Below are 27,255 nucleotides of genomic sequence, written 5' to 3'. Positions count from 1 at the left end.
AACACACCCAGGCCAGGTGGGCACAGGGCGGCACTCAGGCATTCAGAGCGGCTGACCCAGCAATCCTGAACTGGGGACTGTTGTTGGTCCTTCCCACTTGGGTGGTGGGGGCGGGGTTGGGGAGAGCCATGTGTCTGGAGTGATCTGCCACTGGCTGTGGGTGCAGGCGGCCGAAGGCCCGGCTTCCCTGTGTGCCTCTGCCTCTCCCTCTCCCAGGTTCTCCACTTCCTGTCCCACAGGACTCAGCGCCCTCTAACAGGTGTCCCCAGCCCTAGCTCCACATTGGCAACACCTTGGGGGGCTCTGAAAACAATTTCACCGGGATCCACACTGACCTGCCGAGTCCGAAGCTGTAGGGGCTTCCTGGGGGAATCTAGCTGGCAGTCAGGGCTGAGACCTGCTGAGCGACCCCAACCCAGTGTCCGGCACTATACCAGCTGCTGACCTGCAGCACTGTCCCAGGTGACTGCACACAGCTACTGGCTGCAAAGGCAAGGCCAGGTTCTGCCTCTGTGCATGTCCAAAGGAGAATTCCAGGAAGAGGGTAGTTTTGGGTTGAGCATAGCAGTCAAAGCAGGAAGACTCCAAGAGCCTGGAGCACCCACCGAGTCCTTCAACAAGCTGTATGGAGGAGTATGGTCTCCTTAATCCACGGGACATCGAGTGGGCTCCAGGTATCAAGATCACTATGTTGATTGTCAATGCTCAGTTTCTTTGGCCTTTGGGTGGGGGAAGTGAGCTGTGGTGTAATCCCTCAGAAGCAAGGCTCTGACCCTCCCCATTGCCACCTCTCTGTATTAGTCCAGGTCACTGAAGCCATCCACGCCTTGCCTTTCTTGACTTCATTAATTAATTTAACAGAGACATTGATTCACTATGGTGCCTAGGCTGGTCTCCAACTCCTGGGCTCAAGCAATCCCCCTGCCTCAGCTTCCTTCTTTTAAAATCAGGCATGTGAACTAGACAATCGATAAAGACCCTCTAGCTCTAAAATGCTACTGTCACTATTAGATGAAGGTCCTGCCATCCCCCTGGCCTCCTTCAACAACTTCCTCACCCTAGTCCCCCACTCTATGGCCCCTCCAGACTTGACTTTTTTTTTTTTTTTTTACGTTGGTTCTCATGAAATCTGACAGACTTGGCTTTTACATTAGCTCAGAATTGTCAGCATCTACTAAATGTTCTAGCAGGGGTGTCCAAGTGTCCAAGGGAGACAATACACTCATTAGTTCTCAATTTGTTTTACATTGGGCCAATAAAGCCCCTTCCTGATTCCCCTTTTCTGCTTATCACTAGAGAAAGAAACTAAAACCACTGCTTCAGACTGAGAAAGCCTCAAACAAAACAAACAAAAACAAAATAAGGCGGGTTAGACAAGCTTTTAACCCAGGGTTTTGCTGTTTATCTAAAGATGATCTTAGGACATCAACACATTCCTCTTCACCTAGTGCAGCACCTTTTATCTGAGCTCTTTCCACGCCCGTGACTACACTGACTCCCATGCAAGGTCAAGTCAACCCAGCAAGAACTTCAGGATCAGACTCGGGGACCCAGGGCTCGCTCCAGACGAACTGTACGACTCCACATCTGCGAAGCCACAGGCTGGCTTAGCAACGTCCACGCCAAAACCTGGTGCAAGAATCAAGTGCCCAGTGAGGGTTTACCTGCCCACGTCCAGTGAGACCAGGTCTCACGGCCAGACTCTGCTGGGGAATTAGGATGCTCCAGACAGCTAAAACCCCAGTCATTTCCCCATCTGCAGAGATCTCAAATCAACGTCTGGGTGGCTGCTGCTTTTAAATCTGGATTCCAGATGGCCTGCTCATCCCTGCCGCATTTCATATGAGGGCTTCAGTCCCTGTTTCAGCCAACCCAGAGCCCTACAATCCAGACTTGCTGCCCCTCATTCTGCTGACTCTTCCAGTCTGCTCCAAGGCAAATGATGGGGTGGGAGGACAGTCCCTCAATTTCCTCATCCCCCCATTCTAACCACCACATAGGAACCTGCTTTTTCACAAAGCAGTTCTTCACACCTGAGATCCCCGAAGTACACAAAGCACCACCACCCACCTGTTATTTTATTTTCAGACATGGTCTCGCTGTCACCCAGGCTGAAGTGCAGTGCTGTGATCATATCTTCTCATTGCAGCCTCAAAACTCCTGGGCTCAAGGGATCTTTCCAAGTAGCTGGGACTACAGGCACATGCCTCTATGTCCAGCTAATTTTTAAAACTTTCTGCAGAGACTGGGCCTTGCTATGTTGCCCAAGTTGGTCTCAAACTCCGGAGCACCACCAGGTCCAGCTAATAAAAAAAATCTTTTTTGAGACAAAGTCTTGTTATATTCCCCAGGCTGATCTTAAACTCTGGCCTCAAGCAATCCTCCTGTCTCAGCCTCCCAAAGTGCTAGGATTATAGGCTTGAGCCACCATGCCCAGCCAAGGCCCTTTCCTCTTGAGGATAAAGTACATTATTTGGCATTTTATAAGCCACCATCTCCCAAGAGCCAGAACCCATTGGGAGGCCTGGCTCCCTGGCCCCATACCAGGAATACCCAGTGGAAAAACCTCTCTGGGCCTCCTCACCCTTGGCAGGACTGAGGAATTGGTGGTCTCATCAGCCCCATCCTTCCTGCAAAGCTCTATCCAAAGCAGAACCCAAACACTAGAAGGTAGAAGGTGGGGGCTTGGAATCTGGCTGCTGCTCACCTGAACCAGGAACCAGACTAGGAGTGCGGTTGGGGAGAGGAAGGCCAGTGCTGGCCCAGAGCACTGCAAACAGCCCAGGGTTGGTGTGGAAGAGGAGGGCCTAGTGAAATCTGAAACCCTCTCCTCTCCAGGCAGTTTGCTTAGCAACCCACCCCGGAACTCCGCAAATCTACTCTTTCATGAAAGACAAAAGAGCAGCCAAAAAATAAAAATAATATAGCGAGAAGAATAATGCCTGGGTAGGTCCCAGTCAGCCCAGGCCCAAGTAGGTGCTGAGGTCATATCTGCTCGACTACATTGGTTCAAAAAAAAAACTTTCAAAAAAATAAACAGAATTACCATATGATCCAGCAATTCTACTCCTAGTTATATACCCAAAAGAACTGATTTTTTTTTTTTGGAGACGGAGTCTCGCTCTGTTGCCAGGCCTCCCCGATTCAAGCAATTCTCCTGCCTCAGCCTCTAAGTAGCTGGGACCACAGGTGTGCACCACCACAACCAGCTAATTTTTGTATTTTCAGTAGAGATGGGGTTTCACCACGTTGGCCAGAATAACCTCAATCTTTTGAAATCGTGATCCACCCACCTCGGCCTCCCAAAGTGCTGGGATTACAAGCATGAGCCACCGTGCCTGGCTTTTTTTTTTTTTTTTTAGATGGAGTCTCACTCTGTCGCCGGGACACTGCTGGTGTGCAGTGCCAGGATCTCCCTCACTGCAACCTCCGCCTCCCGGGTTCAAGTGATTCTCCTGACTCGGCCTCCCGAGTAGCTGTGATAACAAGCGTGCGCCACCATCCCCAGCTAACTTTCGTATTTTAAGTATAGACAGGGATTTACCATGTTGCCCAGGGTGGTCTTGAACTCCTGACCTCAAGTGATCTACCAGCCTTAGCCTCCCAAAGTGCTGGGATTACAGGCACGAGCCACTGTGCCCGGCCTCCAAAAGAATTGAAAGCAGGGAAGAGATATTTGCAAACTCATGTTCATCACAACACGTGAAGGAAGTGGTAGAAAGAACCCAATGTCCATTGACAGACGAATGGATAAGCACAATGTAACGTATATATGCAATGGAGTATCATTCAGCCTTCGAACGGAAGGACATTTTGACACATGCAATCTCATGGATAAACCTTGACATTCTGCTTAGTGGAATAAGCCAGACACAGAAGGACAAATATCGTTATGATTCCACTCATATGAGGTACCTAGAGCAGTCCGATTCATAGAGGCAGAAGGCAGAACGGTGGGCTCCCAGGAAACGCATACAGAACTGAGCTCGGAACACCAGCCACGTGATGCCTGGGTGCAGCCAAGCAGGGGAGGCTCTCCCAGACCAGACATGCCCAGAGAGGCCCCAGATCCTCCTTCAGTGGCATGGCTGCCACCAGAGGTTGGGATTCCAGGAGCCCAGCCCCTGCCCCACCCTTTGCCAATGTACCCAAGAGTGAGACTGGAGCAAGTCCTCAGCGGATCAGAGGTCATGCTCTGGACCCTCCCTACCCAGAACACTGGGAGCAGCTATAAAGGGGCCTCCGATCAACATGTACGGGAGTCAGGAGAACAAAGGGGCCCTGCGAGGAATTGGGTGGAGGAGGCAGGAACTCCACAGCGATCATCAGCAGAGTGGTCTCCATCCTTGTTTACACTGGCAGCCAGAGACTAGGCAGTATTTATTTACAAAGGTAAACGCAAATCAAACATCCGTGGCTCGGCCAGCTGTGGTGGAAAGGTTTTCACAAAGGCAGGCATCGAGCCCCAACCCTGTCATGGCTGCAGCTGCCCTCCTCTGGGCCTCTCATCTTTTCCCAGGTCCCAAGCAAGCCACAGCAGCATGGTGTGGGGACTTCTACGAACAGCAGCTCACGTCCTTTGGAGGCACTGTCAGGCAGGCACTGTCTTCCTGGAGAGGTTTAGAAAAGGTTCGGGTCTCACTGAAGGGTGCAGAGTCCACAGTCAGAGCTGCCTCTGCACCCCACGCTCATCCACAGCCTGACACCTTCTTCCTACTGCCATGCACCCACCAAGAGCAGACTCCACCCTCGAGAAGGGCCATGGATCTTGGGGGCTCCGACACTGGCTCTTGCAGCAGAACCTCAGGTAAGGTCAGGGAATACCTGCAGTGCTTCAGGGAATTAAGTTCCTCTAACAGCAAAAAAGACCCAAATCTTTAAAGTAGCAGGCAAAAAATAACCTGCCACCCTTTACGAGGCACTTCCTCTAGGTCACACATGGTGCTGAAAACCCACGTATCATCTGGAATATGCAACTGAGTGGGCATGAACTTTTAGATTGCTATTTTTTAGACAGGAAAAACCGAGCCTCAGGCAGAGCTTGACTGTGCCCAGGTGCACCTATGTGACCTGCCTACTGGGTCAACTTTCAAACACATTCCAAAGAGAAGGCATTTCTAAGATGCGGCACCGATAACCTTACCACCTAGCAACTCCCTTCCTAGGTGTATAATCAAAAGAACTGAAAACTGGTGTTCAAACAAAAACTTGTACCAGAATGTTCACAGAAGCATTCTGTGAACACTGTTAAAGGACCCTCCCCAGTCTGTCCCCATTTTCCATAGGCTGGAAAATGTCAGTCGGGAAGGGCCTGAGCCTGCCCCGCTCCCTGACGCCTTGGCTCCCCAGGCAACCCTAGACACCGAGAACGAGAAACAGGTATTTCCATCTCTGAGCTTTCTTGGAGGAGAAAGTCCAACCCGTACACCCAGCCCTGATGGCTCTGCCTGCTTCTTCTTGTACGTGGCAAGCCATAAAAATTCCTCTGGGAGAGGTGCCCTCCCTGTACCAAGAGAGAAAATAGCCCTTATCACCTGAGACTGGGAATTAGGGGCTGCAGTGGACCTGAATGAATATACTTAACAAAGTCACCCTTATCTCCCACCAGGTTTCCCCTCATGTATCTTCCAGTGACTCCCCAGAGTTTACTGCCCGTAGCCAGTTCCCCCTTGTCCTGCCACTTCTTAAACTTACTGTTATCTAAAAAGGATCTTGCTTTGGCCACTTCTCTGGACTTGACTCTGGAGAAGAATCCCATGTCCCTGTAAAACTAATGACATCTGTGTTTTTCTCTTGTTAATGTGCCTGGTGTCACTTTGGTTTCTAGATCCAGCCAGAGCCCACTAAGAGCTAAAGGGGACTGGAAGCAATCTCTGAGAAAGGAGATACTGCTGGGAAAGAAGATACAGGCTGGCAGTGAGAGGAGAGGGAGGTAGGGGGTAATTCTGTGGGGAGCCTCGGGCTGCAGGCCCAGGACCTGGGCTCGATTTAGGAGGTGTCTGGGTCTGGAACAAGAGGGGAGCCTAGGGCCCACAGGGGGACAGGTGACATTCTAGCAGCACATCTGAGTGTGGCACAGGAGGTGTGGCAGGGCTGGGGTCTTCTGCAATGGTCACTCCAGGTGGGCCTGGTGTTGGTTGAAAAACACAGGCAGGGGGCACTGACACAAAGTGATCATGGGTCTGGCTAAGAGGACAAAGACAAGAGGAGGAAGAGTAGAGGGGACGCTGAGCTTTCTAGTCCCCGAGGTGCAGATGTGGCAGCAGGGAACTGGTCAGAAGACTCCCTGGGAAGACAGTGGGAGGGGGCAAGGTAGGGAAGGTGGAGCAGTGCCCTTCAAAAGAGGATGGCACGGGAACAGTGCCCTGGCATGGGAGTAGTATGGGGAGCGAGGTCTGAGAGTGATTGATGGGGGTCCCTCCACGTCAGCAAAGGTGCTCAGCCAGGAGGTGGGCTGTGGCCGCTGCACACTTGCAGGTCCTCCTCTCCCACTCACTGCTCCTCCAAAGAGGAAACACAGAGGGTTAAGAAGGGGAAAAAAATGGCAGGAAGAGGGGCTTCCCCCTGCTGGCAGTCACCACCCTGAGCCTGGGGCCAGGGCCCAGCTACGGGCAGACACCCAACAAGCCTGGGAGGGCAAGAGAACCACCTTATTCCCCAACCTGGTCTTGGGCTACCCTTCCTGAAGGATGCCTGGAGCAGGAGAGGAGAGGAGAGGAGACGCACATTCACCACATTCACAGCAGCACCATCCACAATGGCCAAGAGGTGGCAGCAACCCCCGTGTCCATTCACGCGTGAGTGGAAGACCAAAACGTGCTATATACATGTAAAGGAGTATCACTCAGACTCAAAAAGGAAGGAAACTCTGAGACATGCTGACTTGGATAAGCCTTGAGAACATTATGCTAAGTGAAATCAGCCAGACACAAAGAGTCAAATACTGTATGCTTCCATGTATATAAGGTTCCTAGAGTAGTCAAATTCAGAGACAGAAAGTAGAATGGGGGCTGTCAGGTGCTGGAGAGGGAGTTAGTGTTTAGTGGAGTTTCAGTTTGGAGAAGATGAAAAAGTTCTCAAGACGGACAGTGGTGAGCCCTGTATGACAATGTGGATGTACTTAATACCACCGAACTGAACACTTAAAAATGCCTAACATAGTCAATTTTATGTTATGTATATTTATACACACACACACACACACACACACACACACACACACACACAGGATCAGCCAGGTTTTCAAATTTAAAACAAAAGAAAAGAAGTACAGTGTTAGGGGCTAAATTGTGTTCCCTGCCAAATTCATATGCTGAAGTCCTAACCCCTAAACTTATTTGAAAATAGGGTCTTTACCAAGTTAAAACAAGGTCATTAGGTTAGGTCCTAACCCAATATGACTGTGTCCTTTAAAAAAGGGGTGGCCAGGCGTGGTGGCTCATGCCTGTAATCCCAGCACTTTGCGAGAGAGGAGAATCACTTCAGGCAGGGAGTTCGAGACTAGCCTGGACAACATGAGACCCTGTCTCTACAAAAAAAAAAAAAATACAAAAATTAGCCAGGTGTGGTGGTCATGCCTGTAGTTCTCAGCTACTTGGGAGGCTGAGGCAGGAGGATTGATCACTGAGCCCAGGAGGCTGAGGCTATAGTGAGCTATGATTGAGCCACTGCACTCCAGCCTGGAACTGGAGCCAGAGGGAGATCCTGTCTCTTAAAAAAAAAAATGGGGGTGGGTGGGGTGGGACGGCGGAATTTGGAGAGAGATTGGCATATTGGGAGAATGTCATGTGAACTTGAAGACTGTTACCTATAAGGATCCAACCCAGCCAACATCTCAATCTCATACTTCTAGGCTTCAGAACTGTGAGATGATACATTTCTATGATTTGAGCTACAGAGTTCGTGGTTCTTTATTACGCAGCCATAGCACACTATTACGTGAATGAAATCACTGTGGAGCTCAGACACCAGCTTTGAGGAGCTGTCCACATGCCACGTTCTAGACTCAGAGTGGCAGAGGGGAAGAGCAGACACCAAGGCGCACAAGGTCAGAGTAGGAGGCAGCCCAGGGCCTCGCCCCCTTCAGCCACGCAGCATATCTGTGCTCTCTTGGGCACTTGCTCAGAAGCTAAATTGTTACAGATTGACCCCAGACTCTCCTGCTAGACAACAAACCAGAGCCACCTGAGTATCTTGTGCTTGTACAAGTCAGAAATTATAGAAATCCAGTCACATTCTGAATGTCCTACACAACACTGCCAGCCAACCAGCCCTTCCTGAGCGCAGCCCCTGCACCTTCGGACTCTCCTTCCTACACAGGGCCTCAGGGGCTTTGCTTTCCTCCCCTCATCCAAGCTGAAAGGTGGGCAGTCGGGGGGACTTCCATGCAGGTAAGGAAATTGAGGTACTAAAGCAACAAGCTGGGCAGGACCAGAAAAGTCCAATGCTGGAGACAGACTGACAAGGTGTATATGAACCCTTCTGGGCCCTCAAATGATTCTACAACCTGAGTTCTTTCTATTGAGGGAAAGGAGACGGCCCAGGGAACAGTTTGAGACCTCCCCAAGCCACATACACACACAAGAAGCAACTGTGTTCCCACCAGCCCTGGAGGGGTCTAGCCCTAGGTCAGTCCTGAGGACTGGTCTGCAATTCCCACCCTTGTCCTAATACTAGGTCACCCTGATCTATAGTGCTCCTGGGAGACTTACGGAGTTGTGGATGCGCATATGCCCAGGATGCCAGCCTGGGTCAGGGCCAGGGGGATAACACCAGCAATGGCAACAGGTATGGGTCAGAAGTGCTGCCTCGAATCCCCACGCCTCTGCAAGGGAGCTCTCACTACCTCATTTTACAGATGAAGGTTGAAGGTTTGGATGTAGAACCAACATACCCTGAATTCCACAGCTAAGAAGGGCGATCCCCAACTTCAGGTATCCTGGTGGACTGAACTAGGGGTGAGCTGGGGCAGGGGATTGACATTTTGTATTCTGCACCAGAATTTAAGATGTTCCAGGTGTGGGCAAATGTCAAAAGGCTGAGGAACAGACCGGGAGGTGGCACAGTCTCTAAGTCTAAACCCAAATGGATTTTCCCCTGGAAAATCTGTGCATGCGGTTTATGTGGCCAGGAACTCTCTCATTCTTAAACTAAGTATTTGGAAAATGAAATCGAGCTCCCTCTGTTCCCAGTTTCCCCCACCCTACCTCCAAGGCCTTCTTCAATCATCCCCCTAAAAAAGCAAGACAGAAAACAAAGCAGGATGACTGGGATAACCAGAGGGCCCGGAAGGACTACAGGTGAAACTCTTCACTTCGTCTCTCAATGTTCCCACCAATGAAATGGGGATAATGACACTCTCCACCCACGCTCCCTACGAGGTGCCAAGCAGGCCCCATCAGAGGGAGGAAACAGCACGAAGAAGCTTTTAACAAGCATCACTTAACATAATTACAGGAAGCCTCATCTAGTCCCGCGCTCCCACCAGCAACATTTCACAGCACGCTCTTTTGCTCCTTTCCAGTAAACCATATGACCTCCTCTTGCCTGGCTTCTGGGGGATGCCATGTGAGGCTGAGGGCTCCACTTCAGGAAATAAGGCAGAGCCCATGTGTCTGCTCAGACCACTGCAGGTCCACGGGTGACCCTGGCACGACAATCTGGTCCATCTCGTCCACTGCAGAGGCCAGCCAGGGCTCTGGATGCCGGCCTTCATGCTGCCCATCTCAGCAGCCCAAAGTGAACCCACTGCAAAGGCCACTGCCCTGTCTTCCACATTTCTCTTCTCCAGCAAAAATCAGGCCACAGCAGAGCTTTCCTCACTCCCCTGAGGCTGCAAACTCTGCAGGCCACAGAAAACAGCTGAGGAACGAGCCAGAAAACCAGCCGGGGAGGAGCTCTCTGTCCAGATGGAAGAGGAGACAGAGGACCCGGCTCTTGACCTGAAACTGTCATTGGGAATTACCACCCATGGCGACAATCCCAGCTGTCGCTGCGGGTATGACAACCTGGTGCAGATCCCACCGGTTACTCCCAATCCAGGCTCGGGAACCAGGCCCAGCTCCTAACCTGCTTCCCCGGAGGGTGTGGGAGGAGGCGAGATTCACATGCCCGGCCTGCCCCCGTGGGCATAGCTGTTAGACACCGGCTCAGGGAGCCAACTCAGCCACCTGCCAGCCCAGCCAAATGAGCAGGTCCTGATGAGGAATGTGATACGCTGCATTCTGAAACCTCCTTCTGAAAAAAGTAAGTTCTGCAGAGATTCAGCTCACAAACGGGCAGCATGGACACATCACCATGCCACCGCAAACACGCCAGGAAAAGGCCTTCCAGAACTCCACGATCCTGGGAGAGCTGTGGAACTAGAAAGGCTCTCAGAGGTATCTGACACCGGCTCTGAGCCTGGCACTTCTCCTGGAAAATCCTCAGGTGGTACAATAACAGCTTGGCTCAATCAGGTCACCCTGCCCAACACTCTTGCCTCCACGGCTACCCCATGCCAGGGCTGATTCGGATACTATTCAAGACACAGAATCTGCTCAGACTTCCCAGACAGGCCAGTAGAGAACGAGGCTATTTCCTGCTCCTAGCTTAACAGACAGACCCCAGCTGGCTGCCTAAGGTCGCTGTCCAAGCCTCTTTACCTCCAGGGCAGGCATCACCAGCCCCCCTGCAAAGGAGAGCAGTAGACACTCAGTCACATCCCACATCAGGCCAGCATCAGACACATAGCAGGCATCTAACAGGTGTCAGCCCCTTCTCGGTTCTCATGAGGGGAACCCAGACCCGCTAACAAGCTGGACTCTGCCCGTGTGGCTCCTCCCTGGATTAAGTGCTTTGTAACTTGGCTAGTCTGTGTGCATTGCCCTGTTCTTGCCTGAATACCACCTGAGCTATGCTTTCCTCTTGGTTGGCAAGTGGGGACTGTACCAGGAAAGCCTGGGATGTTCAGAAGTTTGGGCTGGTCTATTAGGGCGACTAGATCCACACCAGTCTCTCTCACCTGTCAAGCCTCTTCCAAAGAGGCCTCATGAGTCAACAACACAGCAGCAGGGCAGACAAACATCCCATGGTGCCCAATGCTGCTCAGCCACAGAGTGCAGCAGGGTGGAGATGAGGGTGCAGGCAGGGAGAAGGCAGCCATGAGATGCTGAGTCACCTGGGACCAGATGCCATGGGTTTGAGGAACCTATGTTAAGAAAGCAGCAGCTCTTCTCCATGGAACAGAAACTACCTGGAGGCCACCTGGCTGGCTGGTGTGAGGGAGGTGGCATCCAGAAGACCTCAGAGGTGGGTTAACAAACCAGGCCTCCAGCCACCAGTCCCACCAGCCCCAGCAGAGTCAGCTGCCACCCGCAAGGTCCAGCAGCTTTGGGGATGTGGGGGTGGCACTCTGGGATGCCCCTTACACCACATAGAATGAATCTTTGCATCCCCCCAAAATTCCTATGTTGAAATCTAACCCCTAATGTGATGGTATTTAGGGGTAGGGCCTTGGAGAGGTAATTAGGTCAGGAGGATGGAACCCTTGTAAATGGGATTAGTACCCTTTTCAAACCCCAGAGACAGCCCCATCCTTTCCACACCAGGTGAGAACACAGCAAGAAGAGGGCTATGAACCAGAAGGCAGGCCCTTGGCAGACACTGGACTCCTGCCTCCAGCACTGTGAGGAGTAAATGTTTGTTGTTTAAACTACCCAGTTTACGGTATTTTTGTTATAGCAGCCTGAAGTGACTAAGACACCCCTCCGTGAAAAAAATGTGACATGCACACCCTTATATTCCAAGTTCCCATGACTCACATGGGACATAAACATGTCCCTTCCTCTCTCTGCAGTCCCCATGTTACACTGTGGAACACATGGGCCTGGACATCTATGTCCTTCCCACCCAGTGGCCCAGTGGAAATACACATCTTTCCTTTAATCAGGGAGGCATTTAGCCGCTTCCTCCTAACATTCTGTCCCAGAGGGCAGGGCAATAGCACAGCTGCTTTCAGGGAATTCAGAACCTGGAGAAGGCCGGGTGCTGTGGATCACACCTGTAATCCCAGCTCTCTGGGAGGCCAAGGCAGGCACATCATTTGAGGTCAGGAGCTGGAGACCAGCCTGGACAACATGCTAAAACTCAGTCTCTACTAAAAACACAAAAATTAGCCGAGTGTGGAGGCGGACACTGGTAATCCTAGCTACCTGGGAGGCTGAGGCAGGAGAATTGCTTGAACCCAGGAGGTGAAGGTTGCAGTGAGCAAAGATCATGCCACTACACTCCAGCCTGGGTGACAGAGCGAGACACTGTCTCAAAAAAAAACAACAACAACAAAAAAAAACACAGAACCTGGAGAAGACCCAAGAGGTAAAATAAATGAGAACTGGGTCATAGTCTCCAGTCCACTCTGGTTTCTCAAGAGTATGAGGGACCGTGTGCAGCCACAGTCGGGGGAGGAGCCTGACCTCGACTGACTGACTCCTCTGAGCATGGTAGGGCTCTGTTCACACAACCCATGCCCCTCCACTCCCCAACTTTCCTACAGGCTCCCGGTGGCTCTGGGTGTCTGGGGCCCAAAGCCTGTCCAGCACGTGGGCTCGGCCCTGGTCCCATGGCTCCGGCTCACACACACACCCCCACATCAGGGCCCACGACTGGGGAGTCTGAAGCTCATCGCTTCGCACAGCCCCTCGTGCTCACTGAGACCTCATCAGCCCAGGTGCCCTGGGTGCTCCATTCTGAGCCTCAGCTCATACCTTCCCCATCCAGATGGCCTCCCTGGGTCTTAGCCCTCCCAGCTCTTTACAGCCCACCATTCTGATAGCCCCATCCCTGCTGTCACTTAACCTGGTCACCCTCCTAGGCTGGGGGACATTCTCCCTGGTGCTTTCTCCCACTCACCGTGTATAGGGTCCTCCTTGACACTCCACCTACGCTACAGCCCACATCCAGGCACCAGTCCCCTCAAAACTTCTCATAAGCTCCTTAGGACAGGCTGGAGTCCGGTTCCTCCTCACACCACTGACCACCCAGAACCCAGGGACCATCTGTAGAATACACTTATTCAACACATGGGGCCACCCCAGGGCCCAGATATAAATAAACAGATCAAGCAAACAACTTCATATTCACATAGCCACTGGTTCCTCAGATTTGGGAGCAACAGAGGTCAGGGTGGCCAAACTGGGTGCAGACACGGATCAAACACACAGGGTTGCAGAAAAACACAACTCAAGGCAAGCTCCCCTCCTTCATTAGCTGATAGGACACATAACAGAACTTCTGTTCGCTATCTCCGGAGAGTCCAGCTGCACACGGTCTCTGTAAAAATGCCAGAAGAAAATGCTCGTGCACACGCCATTAATGACCCCCACAGAGGACTTGGCCTGGGGCTCATCACATCTGCGGGTGTACAGGCTGAGCTCATTTCTGAGTCACAAAACCCAAAAGTGATGTTTTTGGTCAGCAACCACCCGGACAGACTCCCACACTCTGGCACTCTGCCCACTGACCTGCCCTTGTCCCTGGCTTAATAGCTGATTCTCCATGGGCCCCCGGCTGGCTCATGAAACAGAGTCCATAAAGAAGCTGCCTATTTATAGACACTTGATTTATAACCAAAGTAGCAGAAAACAAGAGTTCTCCAGCAAATGGTGCTACGTCAAATGTATATACAAAGGGGGCAAAAATAAATGCTGACACCTATTTCACACTGTATCAAATATAAAGTCCAAGGTTTTCTAACTATGATTTTAAATCTGAAATAGTAAAACAAAGACTTGATTGATTTGACTACATTAAAATTAAAATCTCAAAAATAAAAAATCCTGGGCAGGTGCAGTGGCACACACCTGTAATCCCAGCTCTTTGGAAGCCTGAGGCAGGCAGACCACGAGGTCAAGAGATCAAGACCATCCTGGCCAAGGTGGTGAAACCCTGTCTCTACTAAAAATACAAAAAATTAGCCAGGTGTGGTGGCAAGCGCCTATAATCCCAGTACTCGGGGGGCTTAGGCAGGAGAATCGCTTGAACCTGGGAGGTAGGAGCCAAGATCGTGCCACTGCACTCCAGAGTGAGACTCTGTCTCAAAAAAAAAAAAAAAAAATCCTTTTACTTAAAAAAATGTTAAAATGTTTTGCACAGCCAAAAAACCATCATAAGTAGCATTTAAAAACAAAAAACTGGGAAAGTATATTTGCAGTATCTCACAGATAAATGGTTAAGGTCCCTAATATGTGCAGAATGCTTTTTTAAAATTGAGGTGGAGAAGACCAGAAACAGAAAAATGAGCAAAATGAATGAATCACACAATTTACACACACGCGCGCGCGCACACACACACACAAACACACAGAGAAAATGATTAACCTAACTCATAATGAGAGAAATGCAAATTAAGCAGCACTTGTCACTTATCAGATTGGTAAACACACTCTTTTGGGAAGAATATGGGGAAACAGGCACCCTCCTTAGTTGTTGATGGGAATGCACCTTAACTTAAGCGTTATGAAAGGACCCATGCAATATCTAACAAAGCTACACATGTATTTACCTTTTGCTCAGCAACTTCACTTTTAGGAATTTAACCTTAAGATACACCTCCAATAAGACAAATACATATGCACAAGGCGAATTATTCATTGCAGCATTGCTTCCTATTGCAAAATACTGGTCTGCCTTACACACCTATATACACAGGAAAGCATATGCAGTACACTTCAGTGAATACAATCAGGTATTAAACAACAATAAAAAATAAGAAAGACTGCTACAAATAGGTATGGAGAGAAATTTCTGGAGTACATTAAGTGAAAAGATTCAGAGTGCAAAAGAATGTATTCTGCCACCTTTTGCGTAAGAAAGGAGAGGTAAAAAAAATGTATTTGCTCATTTATGCAAAAAGAAACATGAAAAGAATAAACAAAAACTAAACTTCTGCGGTGGGTGGGTACCCAGTAAGAGAGAACGGGGGAAGGGAGGCGCACTTTTCTGAATATATATATCTTTTCATATGGTTCTGACTCATGGAGCCATGTTAGTGTTTCATATGCTGAAAATAAACAAATAAATAAAATTTAAATAAAGATAGGAGAAGCCTAAAATGGAATAGGATAGGAACAAACAGACCTAACTATATTTCAAATGAATAACATAACCCAAGTATTTTTTCAACACAGTAGTATTTTGACCATAAATCCTCAGACTCTCAAGCCAAAGACAAAGCGTATGCAAATATTAAACTTCAATTGAGAAATTTGTTTCTCACAGTGGTACAGGTAATTCTAAAACTATTTTCTGTATATTATAGGGTGGAGAAAATAAGTAAATGTAGGTGGTAGAGGCCAGGTTTTTCAGTGTTGGATAAATGAATTACAATTATAGAATGTGGAAAGGCTGTTATGAACCTTTTAAGTCAATAGAATTGGAAGTATCAGTGTGAACTCATACATTTAAATATATGGAGAAACAGGTGGAGAAACTGACATAGGAGAGAGAGAGAGAGAGAGAGAGAGAGAGAGAGAGAGAGAGAGAGAGAGAGTGTGTGTGTGTGTGTGTGTGTGTGTGTGTGTGTATCTGTGTGTCTGTCTGTCCCAAAAGCAATGAACACATCTAACTTCTAGGTCTTGATTTTAAGTACTATCCTCCACTAAAAGGAACAAGGTCTCCTTGAAGAAATGGCTGATTCTAGGGCTGAGCTGGAAAGGTACAAAAGTTATTGTGCCAGAAATTAAGGAAGTGCTCCAAGAGTAATAGGAAAATGTCAAAAGGACACAGGAGCCAGCCTGAAGGGGCTCCCAGTGGCCAAATAAGGGATAATCTAGGCATAAAACTAACTGATCCTAATAATTTACAGCCCACTGAATAAGAATCTATGAATTACAATAGGAGAAAAAAACTCTTCCTTGTGGCAGAATGCCAACTAATACATGTAGACGGAATGACAGAATTAGAAAATTGTCGTGTGGCAAAAATCACAGTAATAACTGATTTGGGAAAGAACTATCAACAAGTGCTAAAACCAGGGTGAAAAGTCTGGGGAAAAGAGGATAGACATGTTTACAAAGTTTCAAAGTACCTCTGACAAGACACTTACTTATTAATTACAAGAGGAAGCACAGTATCCTAACAGTGGAGAAATCTAGCCTTCACTACCCTAACCAAAGGAAGTTAACATGCCCCACAACGGCAAAGATGGAAGTCATGTATTTCTATACTTCTGTGATATTCCTGCCTAAAATGCATAACCCAAATCTAATCATTAAGGACATACTACCAAACCCAAATCTGGAGGACACTCTATCAAATAACTGCCTTTTACTCTTTAGAAATGTCAAGGTCATAAAAGACAGAGTAAGAAACTATTCCAAATTTAAAGAAAACGAAAAGCATAACAACTGAACGCAATACATGATCCTGGATTGGATCCTAGACCAGAAAACAATTTTTTTTTCTCTTTTGCTATATCTGACATTAGTGCAAGTGGTGAAATTTAATGAAAGGCAATACATTAGATACTAGCATCATATCAATGTTAATTTCCTGATTTTGCAATTTACTATGGTTATAAAAAAGAATGCCCTTGTTTTTCTGGAAATATGCACTAAAATATTCAAGCAGTAAAGGAGCATTATGTCTACAGTTCATGATCAAACAGCTAAAAAAATACTATGTGTGTATACATGTGTATATACAGGGAAATGATAATCATGACACACCTTGACCCCTCCCCGCCATTGCCAGCAGATGCCTTGTGCGCATGCCTTGCCGCGCCGAACCGTTAATGTCTCGCGTGCTTTGTGCGCGTGCCTCTCCCTCCAGTATCTATTTCGCGCGCCCCGCCCCGGCCCCTCCAGTTTCCTGCGGTTGCCAGCAGGTGCCTCGTGCGCCGGTCCCCCTTATTTTCCCACGGTTGCCAGCAGGCGCCTTGTGCGCCGGCGCCTCCATTTTCCCACGGTTGCCAGCAGGTGCCTTGTGCCCGTGTCTTGCCATGCCAGTTCGTTAGGGTTCCGGGCCTTTTTTGCTGGCCTCTCATCCAGTACCTATACCTGCGCTGCCCCCCACCCTACCACCGCGCCCCCTGTCCCGCAGTTGCCAGCAGGTGCCTCGTGCCCGTACATCGCCCCCTCCGCCGCCATTGCCAGCGGGCGCCACGCGCGCACACCTTGTCCCCTCCCCCCCATGGCCAGCAGGTGCTTTGTGCCCATACATTGCCCCCTCCGCCGCCATTGCCAGCAGGTGCCTCGCGCGCACACTTTCACCCCTCCCCGCCATTGCCAGCAGGCGTCTTGTGCGCGTACGTTGCCCCCTCCCCCGCCATTGCCAGCAGGTGCCTCGCGCGCACACCTTGACCCCTCCCCGCCGTTGCCAGCAGGTGCCTTGTGCGCATACCTTGCCGCACCTAACGGTTATGTCTCGCGTGCTTTGTGCGCGTGCCTCTCCCTCCAGTACCTATTTCGCGCGCCCCGCCCCGGGCCCTCCATTTTCCCACGGTTGCCAGCAGGCGCCTTGTGCGTCGGCCCCTCCATTTTCCCACGGTTGCCAGCAGGCGCCTGGTGCGCCAGTCCCTCGATTTTCCCACGGTTGCCAGCAGGCGCCTTTTGCGCCGGCCCCTCCATTTTCCCACGGTTGCCAGCAGGCGCCTTGTGCGCCGGCCTCTCCATTTTCCCACGGTTGCCAGCCCGTGCCTCGCGCGCATAGTTTGCACCTCTCCCCCCACCGCATTGTCAGCAGGTGCCTGGCGCGCATACCTTGTCCCGCGAATCCGTGAAGGTCGCCCTTCTGGCGCGGATCTCTCACTTGCGCCCGTTTTTGCACGCGCCCCCACTCGCGCACGTTAGAAGGATGCGTTGCCCGGCAACAGGAGAAACCGCTCGCTTAGTCTTTAGCCGCGCTGGCAGCTAGAGGACGACGCTCAGAGCCTGGCTCTCGAGAGTTTAAGAATCGGAAATTTCCCCGCTGCTCCCAGAAGGGGCTACCTGGGCACTCTGTGCCCCTTATCCCTGTCCCGGCCCGAGTGTCGGGGACCTGCCAGTAGGGCTCAGTTGCCTTGAGCCCGCTCTCCCCATCCCTCCGTTGACTTTGCTTGTGGGATCTCCTCCTTGCTCCTGCCCCTGGGTGGAGTGGCAGGTCATCCTACAAGGGCCCGGACACTTGGAATCAGCAGTGTGTCCAAACAACTTCAAGAAGGTTTTCCAGCGATCCTGCCTCTGCCTTCAATTTGGATGCACAGGTACCATAGCGAGAGTCCAATTCCACCCAAAACTCTCTGTGGGGCCCAGGAGCAGGGAGTCACCCCTTTGGGGCCCACAACACCCAGCTGTGGCCCAGACTCCTGTCCGGAGGAGATCATGTTGAGAGCACAAAGGGAGAGTGAGGCAGCGATGCCTGAGCAGGGCGAGGACCCCAGAGTCCAACAGAATACTGACCATGTCCAAAGGGGCCCCGAGGGCACCGGGGATTCACGGTCTGCATTTAGGCCCGTACCGGATAATGGAGACCCCTTGCCCTTAGTGCCCAGGCCCGGGCCTCGGCAGAGAGACCTCCATGCCCAGAGGTCAGAAGGCAGACAGGACCAGAGATCCCAGCCTTGCAGGATGAGCCCCTGTCCCAAAAGGAATGCCATTTCCAGCTCCTACAGCTCCACGGGAGGCTTCCCGTGGCTAAAGAGGAAGAGGGGGCCAGACTCATCCCACTGCCATGTGACCGTGTCAGGAGTCACATGTCACAAGACATCCCAGCCTTCTGGGATGAGCCCTGGCCCAAAAAGAAATGCCCTTTCCAGCTCCTACAGCTCCACGGGAGGCTTCCCGTGGCTAAAGAGGAGGAGGGGGCCAGACTCATCCCACTGCCATGTGACCCTCAGTTCCTCAGAGACAGTGAGTGAGGACAACTCTCAGGCTGTCTCTCAGGCTGTCATTCACACCCAGGGTGAAAAGGCAGCAGAGGCACCACCAGGGGAGAAATTGGCCCCCAGGAATGGCTCCCCCACATCTCAGGAGTCTAGGCCTCGTAGAAGAAAGTTTCCTCTGCTGCCACGCAGGCGAGGGGCGCCTCTGAAGCTGCCATCTCCCTTACGGCTGGGGTTCCGGGTCACTGCTGAAGACCTGGACCTGGAGAAGGAGGCGGCACTCCGGCGCATTAATAGTGCACTGCAGGGTGAGGCCAAGGCCGTCTCAGACTGTAGAGCCCCACGGCCTTCCCAAGCTTTGCCCTCACCTGCAACAGGGACTTCTTCTCCGCCTGCTGTCCCTAAAGCACCCAGCATGGATGCACATCCGGGGACTCACATGTCCCAACAGTACCTGGGCCGCGTGTCCCTCCTAGCATCTGCTGCAGGGGCCCCCTCTACACCTGCCGTGTCTGGGAGGAAGCGCCGCGCCTCCTAAGATCCCCTTCCTGACACCTCTTCACACTCCCGGGACACAGCCCAGGTCACCTCGCTGATTCCTGCCCCCTTCCCAGCTCCAAGTGTGGACTGCAGCCTGAGAAGCCCAAGGCCTGGCACTTCTGCTGCTGCTGCAGCAGCCGCAGGGGCCCTTACCCCTTCTACTTGGGACCCCATGTGGGGGGCCCCACCGAATGGAGGGCAAAGAGGCCCCTCACATCCCTGGGCCTCAGCCACAGCTGCAGCAGGTGCCCGGTCCGCCTTTCCTGCCTCTCCCGGCAGCAAAAGGATGAAATCCCCAACCCCAACGTGTGTGCATTTCCCTGTCCCCTTCACACAGGGACCCCTTGTTTCCACTGACCCTCTCTCTCCTGGTCTGCAGATCGCTGTATCTGGATCTGGTTCCAGTTCTGCAGCCAGCACATCTGCTAACCTGGCACCCAAGGCGGCAAGTGACTCTGAGGTTACCCCCTTAGATACCTGTCCCTTTTCCCAGCCTCTCTTTCTGGGGCCTCCTGCTGGCTCCAGTGTCAGCTTCCTCCAATCTCCTCAGGCCCATCTGATGCCCCTCAGGCACAGCACAGCCTCAGGAAAGGACACCAGCAGCCCGGCAGGATGAAGGGTCTGTGGTCCCAGCCCAGTACTGAAACTGCCTGTTACCGCTGCAGCCACCGCCCAGCCCAAACCTGCGGTCCTTCATGGGCAGCAGCCGGGAACCCGCACCTTGAAGCGCTCTCTTTAATTCCTCAAAGAATTAAAAATGGAGTTATCATATAATGTAGCAACTCCAACTATGGACATATACCCCCTCAAAACTGAAAGCAACGTCGGGTGCGGTGGCTCACGCCTGTAATCCCAGCACTTTGGGAGGCCGAGGCAGGTGGATCACGAGGTCAAGAGATCGAGACCATCCTGGTCAACATGGTGAAACCCCGTCTCTACTAAAAAAATACAAAAAATTAGCTGGGCATGGTGGCTGGTGCCTGTAATCCCAGCTACTCAGGAGGCTGAGGCAGGAGAATTGCCTGAACCCAGGAGGCAGAGGTTGCAGTTAGCCGAGATCGCGCCATTGCACTCCAGCCTGGGAAACAAGAGAGAAACTCCATCAAAAAAAAAAAAAAAAAAAAAAAAACTGAAAGTGAGGTCTTGAAGAGATATTTGCACACTCCACTCATATTCATAGTAGTAGACAAAAGGTGGAAGCAACCCAAGTGTTCACTGACAGGCAAATGGATAAACAAAACACAGCATATAAATACAATGGAATACCACTGAGCCTTAAAAATGGAAGGAATTCTGACGCATGCTACAACACAGATGAACCTTGAGGACACGATGCCAAGTTAAATAAGGCAGTCACAAAACAAGTGGCCTATGATTCCATTTATATGAGATAGCTAGAGCAGTGAAATTCATAGAGACAGAAAGTAGAATGGTGGTTGTCAGGTGTTGGAGAGAAGAGGGAATGGGGAGTTATATAATAGGTACAGAGCCTCCGTTTAGCAAGATGAAAAATTCTGGAGATGGATGGTGATGATGGCTGCACAACGATGTGAATGTATTTAATGGCGCTGAACTGCACACTCAAAAATGGTTAAGATGGCTGGGCACGGTGGCTCACACCTGAAACCTCACCTTCACAGGAGAATTACTTGAGGCCACAGAGTTAGAGACCAGCCTGGGTAACAAAGCAAGACCCTGTCTCTTAAAAAAAAAAAAAAATTAGTTTTAATTAGCCAGGTATGGTGGTGTGCACCTATAACCCCAGCTATTTAGGAGGCTGAAGCCAGAAGATGGCTTGAGTCCAGGAGTTCAAGGCTACAGTAAACTAGGATCATGTTACTGCACTCCAGCCTGGGCAAGCAACAGAGTGAGACTCCATCTCTTAAAAATATAAAAATAAATAAAATGGAAAATAAAAAGGCCAAGGTGATGAATGCTATATGCAGTTTTCCACAATAAATAAAAAAAAAAGTTGGAAAAAAAAGCCAACAGAAAAATGGGCAAGTGACTTGAACAGGCACTTCACAAAAAAGGATCCAAATGACCACTGAGCACATAAAAATAATGTATAAAAAGGTATTCAATCTTACTGGCAATGATGCAAATTAGTGCCACTCCTCCACCCCTTTATACATTCCTGAGTGCTTAACATAAAAGGAGTAACAATTTAAGTGCAAGAGAGGATATGAAGTAACCAGGAATGTAAACTGGTAACCACCTTAAAAAATGATTTTCTTCTATCTATAATACTAAAGCTGAACATAGGTATACACTATGGTTCAGTAATTTCACTCCTTGTTCTAGAACCAACACAAATGGGGGCACATGTGCATTAATACACATGTATACAAATGTTCATAACAACACTACTCTTAGCCACAGAGCAGAAACTCCAAAAGACTTCCAATAGTAGAAGAGATGAACAAACTGTGGTATATTCATCCGATGGATTACTAACCAGTAACGAAAAGGAAGTGACCACTGCTAGATGCAACAGTACAGATAAGAAACCAGACACACATAAAAAAACAACATGGTATATGACTATGTTCCTGTAAAGATCAAAAACTGGCAAAATTAGTCCCTGGTGCTAGAAGTCAGAAAGGTAGTTACTTTGGGGAAGGACAGGAAGGACAATGATTAAGCAGAGGCACAAGGGAAGCTTCTGAGGGGCACGTATGTTGTTTCTAGGTGGTGGTTGCAGGGTATGTTTCATTTTGTGATGATTCACTAAGCTCAACACCTATGCTCTGTGGACTTTGCTATACGTATGCTTTACTTCAACAACAACAAAAAAGGAAAAAACAAAAACAAAAACCTCTGCATTTTCCAACTTACCTTTTACCCTAAGCTACTAGCAGGCTCTCTGCTGTTTTTCCCTATTTCTTTTAATTTTTGCAACAAAATTATGTAAGGGCATGTGCATTCCCACACATAAACATCCCCCATCAGCAAGTGTAAAAACATGAAATTGATGAAGGAACAAATGTTCAGCCTACTTTTTTATAACTGCTGCAAAATGCAAATAATTTGGTAAAAACATTCCAGAAACAAATAATGAAATACTACAACCAGGTACATATACTTCTCAAGGTCAAGTCCAAGTTTCACAGTCTGCATCTCTCTCTCAAATTTGAAGATTTGTTTTCAAATTTTACCTTTCAAGTTTCAGAGGTAGATTGTTCATACTGTTAACTAACTTTTACACTGTATGACCACAAATAATCATGGAGAGTTATCAATCCTAAATTCTAACTGAAGCTTATTAATTCATAATTTTTAGAAAAAATTATCAGCAGTACAATGGAATAGCATATTAATGCAAAAGAACTAATCATGAACACCTCAACAGTATAAGCGAACGCTACAAAGTGCTGGCATGCAGGAGACCCTCTCTACATGGAAAATAATCCTCTCCACTGACTGTGACAAAGGAGAATTAAGTATACAAAGCCTGAAAGCCCAATAACACAGCTCCTGACAAAAGTGGGAATAATGTCCCCAAAACTCACTGCGGGCAGCAGTAGTGTTTTGTATTTATGAAAGCTGCACCAGCAGTGAAGTGTTCTGGATCAAAAGAGTCCTTCCCTTAACCCTCAACTACATTTAGCCTCAAACAATACTTAAAATGAGAGAGGTGAAAAAATGCATATCCTGTACCCTGTCACTACAAGAAGAGAGTCATGAGAATATTGTGCAGTGACAGACACACAGGTGTGGGTGTCCATAAATGAATGGGTGTGTGCACATGCTATGTCAATAATTAAGCCAAACACTTCATTCACCAGGTTAATCATCAATGCTTCATGACAGTTACAGGAATTCACGTTGTAAGAAGTATCTATGTGCCAGAGAAACACAGTAAAATAAGGAAAATTAGAAAAATAAAATAACAGTTTAGTCTGTGGGGTCTCAAAGCCCTTCAATGTTTCCATTGTTCTTTTTCACGATTTTCTTCTTTCCTTCTGTCTCTTTTTACTTTAATCTCCACTTCATTACTTTTTCCTTCTCCTCTCTTAAGTGAAGGCAATTAATCCACTCCAGGAAAAGTATTGCCAAAAAAGCTTTACCTCTGCCCTGACCTTCCTGCTACACACACACACACACACACACACACACACACACACACACACCTCTTAAACAAACTTGTCAACACAGCAAAGCCAAAGCTATGGACAGCTGGCATGTGCTGGCAAGAGCAAGTGTACAGGTTTGCTTTACAGTGGAAAAGTACTCACTGTCCAAGACCAAACTCCCAGCAATTCCAGATCCAAGCTTTCGAAGATGTAACATGCCTGTTCAGTGCACATTCCATAGTAAACCTCCAAAGACACTGCCTGCCACTGATGAAGAGGCCACAGAAGGAAGGTAGCAGTGCATATCCAATGCCAACATTTCAACCTGTTCTTCCAGTCGCATAAATAACAGGTCACCTAGTCACACAGGCACTCCACGCCAAAGAAAGCCCCAGCAACTGAGTAACCAGTTAGGTCAGAAAACGCAGCTTATTGTACACCAAAGAGCGGCAGCACTGCTACCAACAAAATGATTCAGTGTGTTCACTGAGACTAACAGAAGCTGGGCAAGGGTCTATTCCTGGTACATAGGCCACAGGATGATACCTAGCAATTCATCAGGGTCATAGCCAGGAGAAAATCTATGTGCATCTCCAAGCCAATGAAATAAGTCTGGGTTCAGTTCCAACAACCTTAGAATAGAAAAACTAGCATTTCCTGTTAGATCTTTCAACACATATAAGGAAGTTCCTCAGCTGTTCCTGAGGTCATTCTTAAAATAATTAAGCCATGATCTATCGGGGCCCTGCCTGGAAAAAAGGATTTTGAACAAATCATGTTTCCGGTTGTACATGTGGACACACACCGGTAGAGCCAGCTACTCAAGAGGCTGAGGCAGGAGGATCCACTGAACCAGGAGACCAGCCTGGGCAACACAGATCTCAAAAAAAAAAAAAAAAGGAATTAAAAAAAGTGATGACGATGATAATAATAATAATAATAATAATGAACCAGCTGCCAGAAGAAGAACAGCAATTTGTGGTGACGAAGGTGAGGGAGATAGCAGATAAAAAGACCTGTCTGGAGGTCACAGGACTGTAAGACTTGGCTCACATGCTCTTTTCATAAAACCTTCCCAGGCTAGAAACAATATTTACCTACCTGAAACTGTTCACAGTGCTTTACTGCTCTCCCTGGATATCTGACATTCTCCCTGAGTATTTTCCTTATTTATGTTTGTGCCTTGCCTCCATCCTTTACTCCACAAGCTCCCTGAAGGCAGAGTGTACCTCCAGTTCACACAATCACAGCATCCTACACAAGGCAGGTGCTCAATTATTTGTTTCATGAACAAGCCTATTGTTTGGTTTCATTCAAAAAGACAGACCAAAAACACCAATTAGGTCTACCCTACTGTAAGGTCTCTTCAAAGGCCAAGTGTTCCCAGCACCAGAAGAGGGCACACCTGTAAGGATGCTCATTTAATATATTAAACATCATATTTAAACTCACTCCTCCAAAAATCCACCATGTATTCAAACATCACCACATGAATACCTTTGACAATGATGCTGCTGTTCCAGGTTTTACAGGTTTGCCTCCTGTAGATGCTGAAGAGCTGTTTTCAGGTTTAATTTTTTCTGCTGTTTGCGTTTTACTTATCCCAGACACTTTAGGCACCAAGCCAACACTCCTGCTTGCTTTCTTCATTCTGGGCTGCCTCTTCCTGATACATTTACAAGCAAATCTGTGGAAAGAAACGGCATTACACTGAGAACCTAACTGGAAGAAAGCTCTTTAGAAATTTGCTTTTGAAGAATTTTAGCATGTGATAAAACTGTTTGAAAGCTAGATGTCACTAGAGCAAAGCTGAAAAATTCTTAGACGTACAAATCAGAATGTACAAATCAGAACACACCTTATTTAAGGCTTCCTCCTTCAATATTACTATTTTGAAATTATTTTGTACATTCTAGCTCATTTAGTAAAAAGAATGTCCTAGATCTCTAACAGAAATGGTTAAATATAACACAGTGTACATTATCTTCAGCATTTGATAAAGCAATAATCATCCCGGCATTTGGGAATTAGCCATTTGCAGGTATCTAAAAGTGATCACACTTTCCAAATTAACCAGTAAAGTCCTACTTTCAAATATTTGCTGCGATATCCTATATAAGTCAGTAGACTATCTCAGAAACCCCAACACTCAGGATCTAAACCTATTTCCAAGCATACCTCTCTCATCAAGAGGCAGCAGGGACGTTTTTTTTTCTTTTTTGAGACAGCCTTACTTCAGGCTGGAGTGCAAGTGGTGCGATCAGAGCTCACTGCAGCCTCGACTTTCTGGACTCAGTTGCTTCTCCACCTCAGCCTCCCAAGTAGCTGGGATTACATGAAAGAACCACCAGCCTGGCTAATTTTTTGTAGAGACAGGGTTTTGCCATTTTGCACAGGCTGGTCTCGAACTCCTGGGCTCAAGTGATCCTCCTGCCTTGGCCTCCCGAAGTGCTGGGGACTACTGGCATGAGCCAGTGTGCCTGGCCAGAAATTCTTTTGCAAAACATTAGCCCCAATATTGGTTCAGAAAACAAAACCATTCTATATACCTATAAAGAATATGGTAATAAATCTTCCACCTAAGTGGTACATACTTGCTTTCACAGCTAAGAAGACTTGAATAACACTGGCAACACACAAAGCTGAAGCCAGATAAGCTTTTAAATATACATTTGTTAACTGAGCCAGAAAAAACAGTCTCTATAATAATGTTTAGAAAGATTCCTTGGATCACTTTGGGTAGAATAATAAAATTATCAAAAATGAGAGCCTCTTCTGAATGTAAGATTTATGTATGATGACTCAGATAAACCATACTGAGCATAAAAGAGGTTGGTCTTTTTTTTTTTTTTGAGACTTAGTTTCGCTCTTGGTGCCCAGCTGGAGTGCAACGGAGTGAATTCGGCTTACCACAACCTCCGCCTCCTGGGTTCAAGTGATTCTCCTGCCTCAGCCTCCCAACTAGAGATCTCGGCTCACTACAGCCTCTGTCTCCCAGGTTTAAGCAATTCTTCTGCCTCAGCCTCCCGAGTAGCTGGAACTAAAGGCGTGTGTGCCACCACGCCCGGCTAATTCTTCGCTTTTTAGTAAAGACGGGGTTTCTCCTGACTTCGTGATCCACCCGTCTCAGCCTCCCAAAGTGCTGGGATTACAGGCGTGAGCCACTGCTGCCTGGCTAATTTTTGTATTTTTAGTAGAGACAGGATTTCACCATGCTGGCCAGGAAGGTCTTAAACTGCTGATCTCAGATGATCTACCCGCCTCCGCCTCCCAAAGTGCTGGGATTACAGGCATGAGTCACCCGGCCGAGGTTGTTCTATTTTATGAGGATTTCTATACATGAATAAAAAGAGAATAGCCTTTTGGAAAAGGCTCACTCCAATGGCTTTACTGAATATTCTACCTAAACTGTGCTTGAGCACTCCAGATTTATCTTCCCTTTACATAAAATAAGCTGTACCAACTGGTTTGGCGGTGGGACAGCGAGACAGGGTGAAGGGGGCTGTGCTCTACCCTCAACATGGTAAGGCCTTGGAGAAAAAGAATGCTGCCACTAACTTCAATGCAGCAGAAAGTTCCACCTTTGGCAGCAATCTGGGCTTTCCCTCACTGCAATGAACCCAGGCGCATTCTGAGCTGATAATGAAATCACAGGGTGCGCAGGGACCCACGGGCAAGCTGAGCACGCAGGATGCCCTGGAGGCTGTGGTCCACGTGGGACAGGCCTTCTCAGCCAAGGACTGTTGACATTTTGGGCTGGAGATTCTCTGAGCAGCTGTCCTGTACACTGCAGGGTGCTAAGCG

The 27,255-nt window shown here is 48.7% G+C and overlaps 1 protein-coding gene across 1 annotated transcript in view; it reads right to left on the bottom strand.

The window, feature by feature from the left end:
• The window catches only part of LOC110568942 (breakpoint cluster region protein-like), a 135,739-nt gene that overhangs the window by 45,424 nt on the left and 63,060 nt on the right, over nucleotides 1-27,255 (bottom strand). The window contains 2 exon segments of the mRNA XM_064362843.1: nucleotides 2,071-2,303; nucleotides 24,949-25,138. Coding sequence (XP_064218913.1) covers nucleotides 2,071-2,134 — 64 coding nt within the window. The 5' untranslated portion in view covers nucleotides 2,135-2,303; nucleotides 24,949-25,138.

This window comes from Aotus nancymaae, unplaced genomic scaffold, assembly GCF_030222135.1.
Source record: "Aotus nancymaae isolate 86718 unplaced genomic scaffold, 86718_ANA_hifiasm-v0.15.2.pri h1tg000049l, whole genome shotgun sequence".
In the NCBI taxonomy this organism is placed as follows: domain Eukaryota; kingdom Metazoa; phylum Chordata; class Mammalia; order Primates; family Aotidae; genus Aotus; species Aotus nancymaae.
This window is presented reverse-complemented; position numbering and strand designations above follow the sequence as displayed.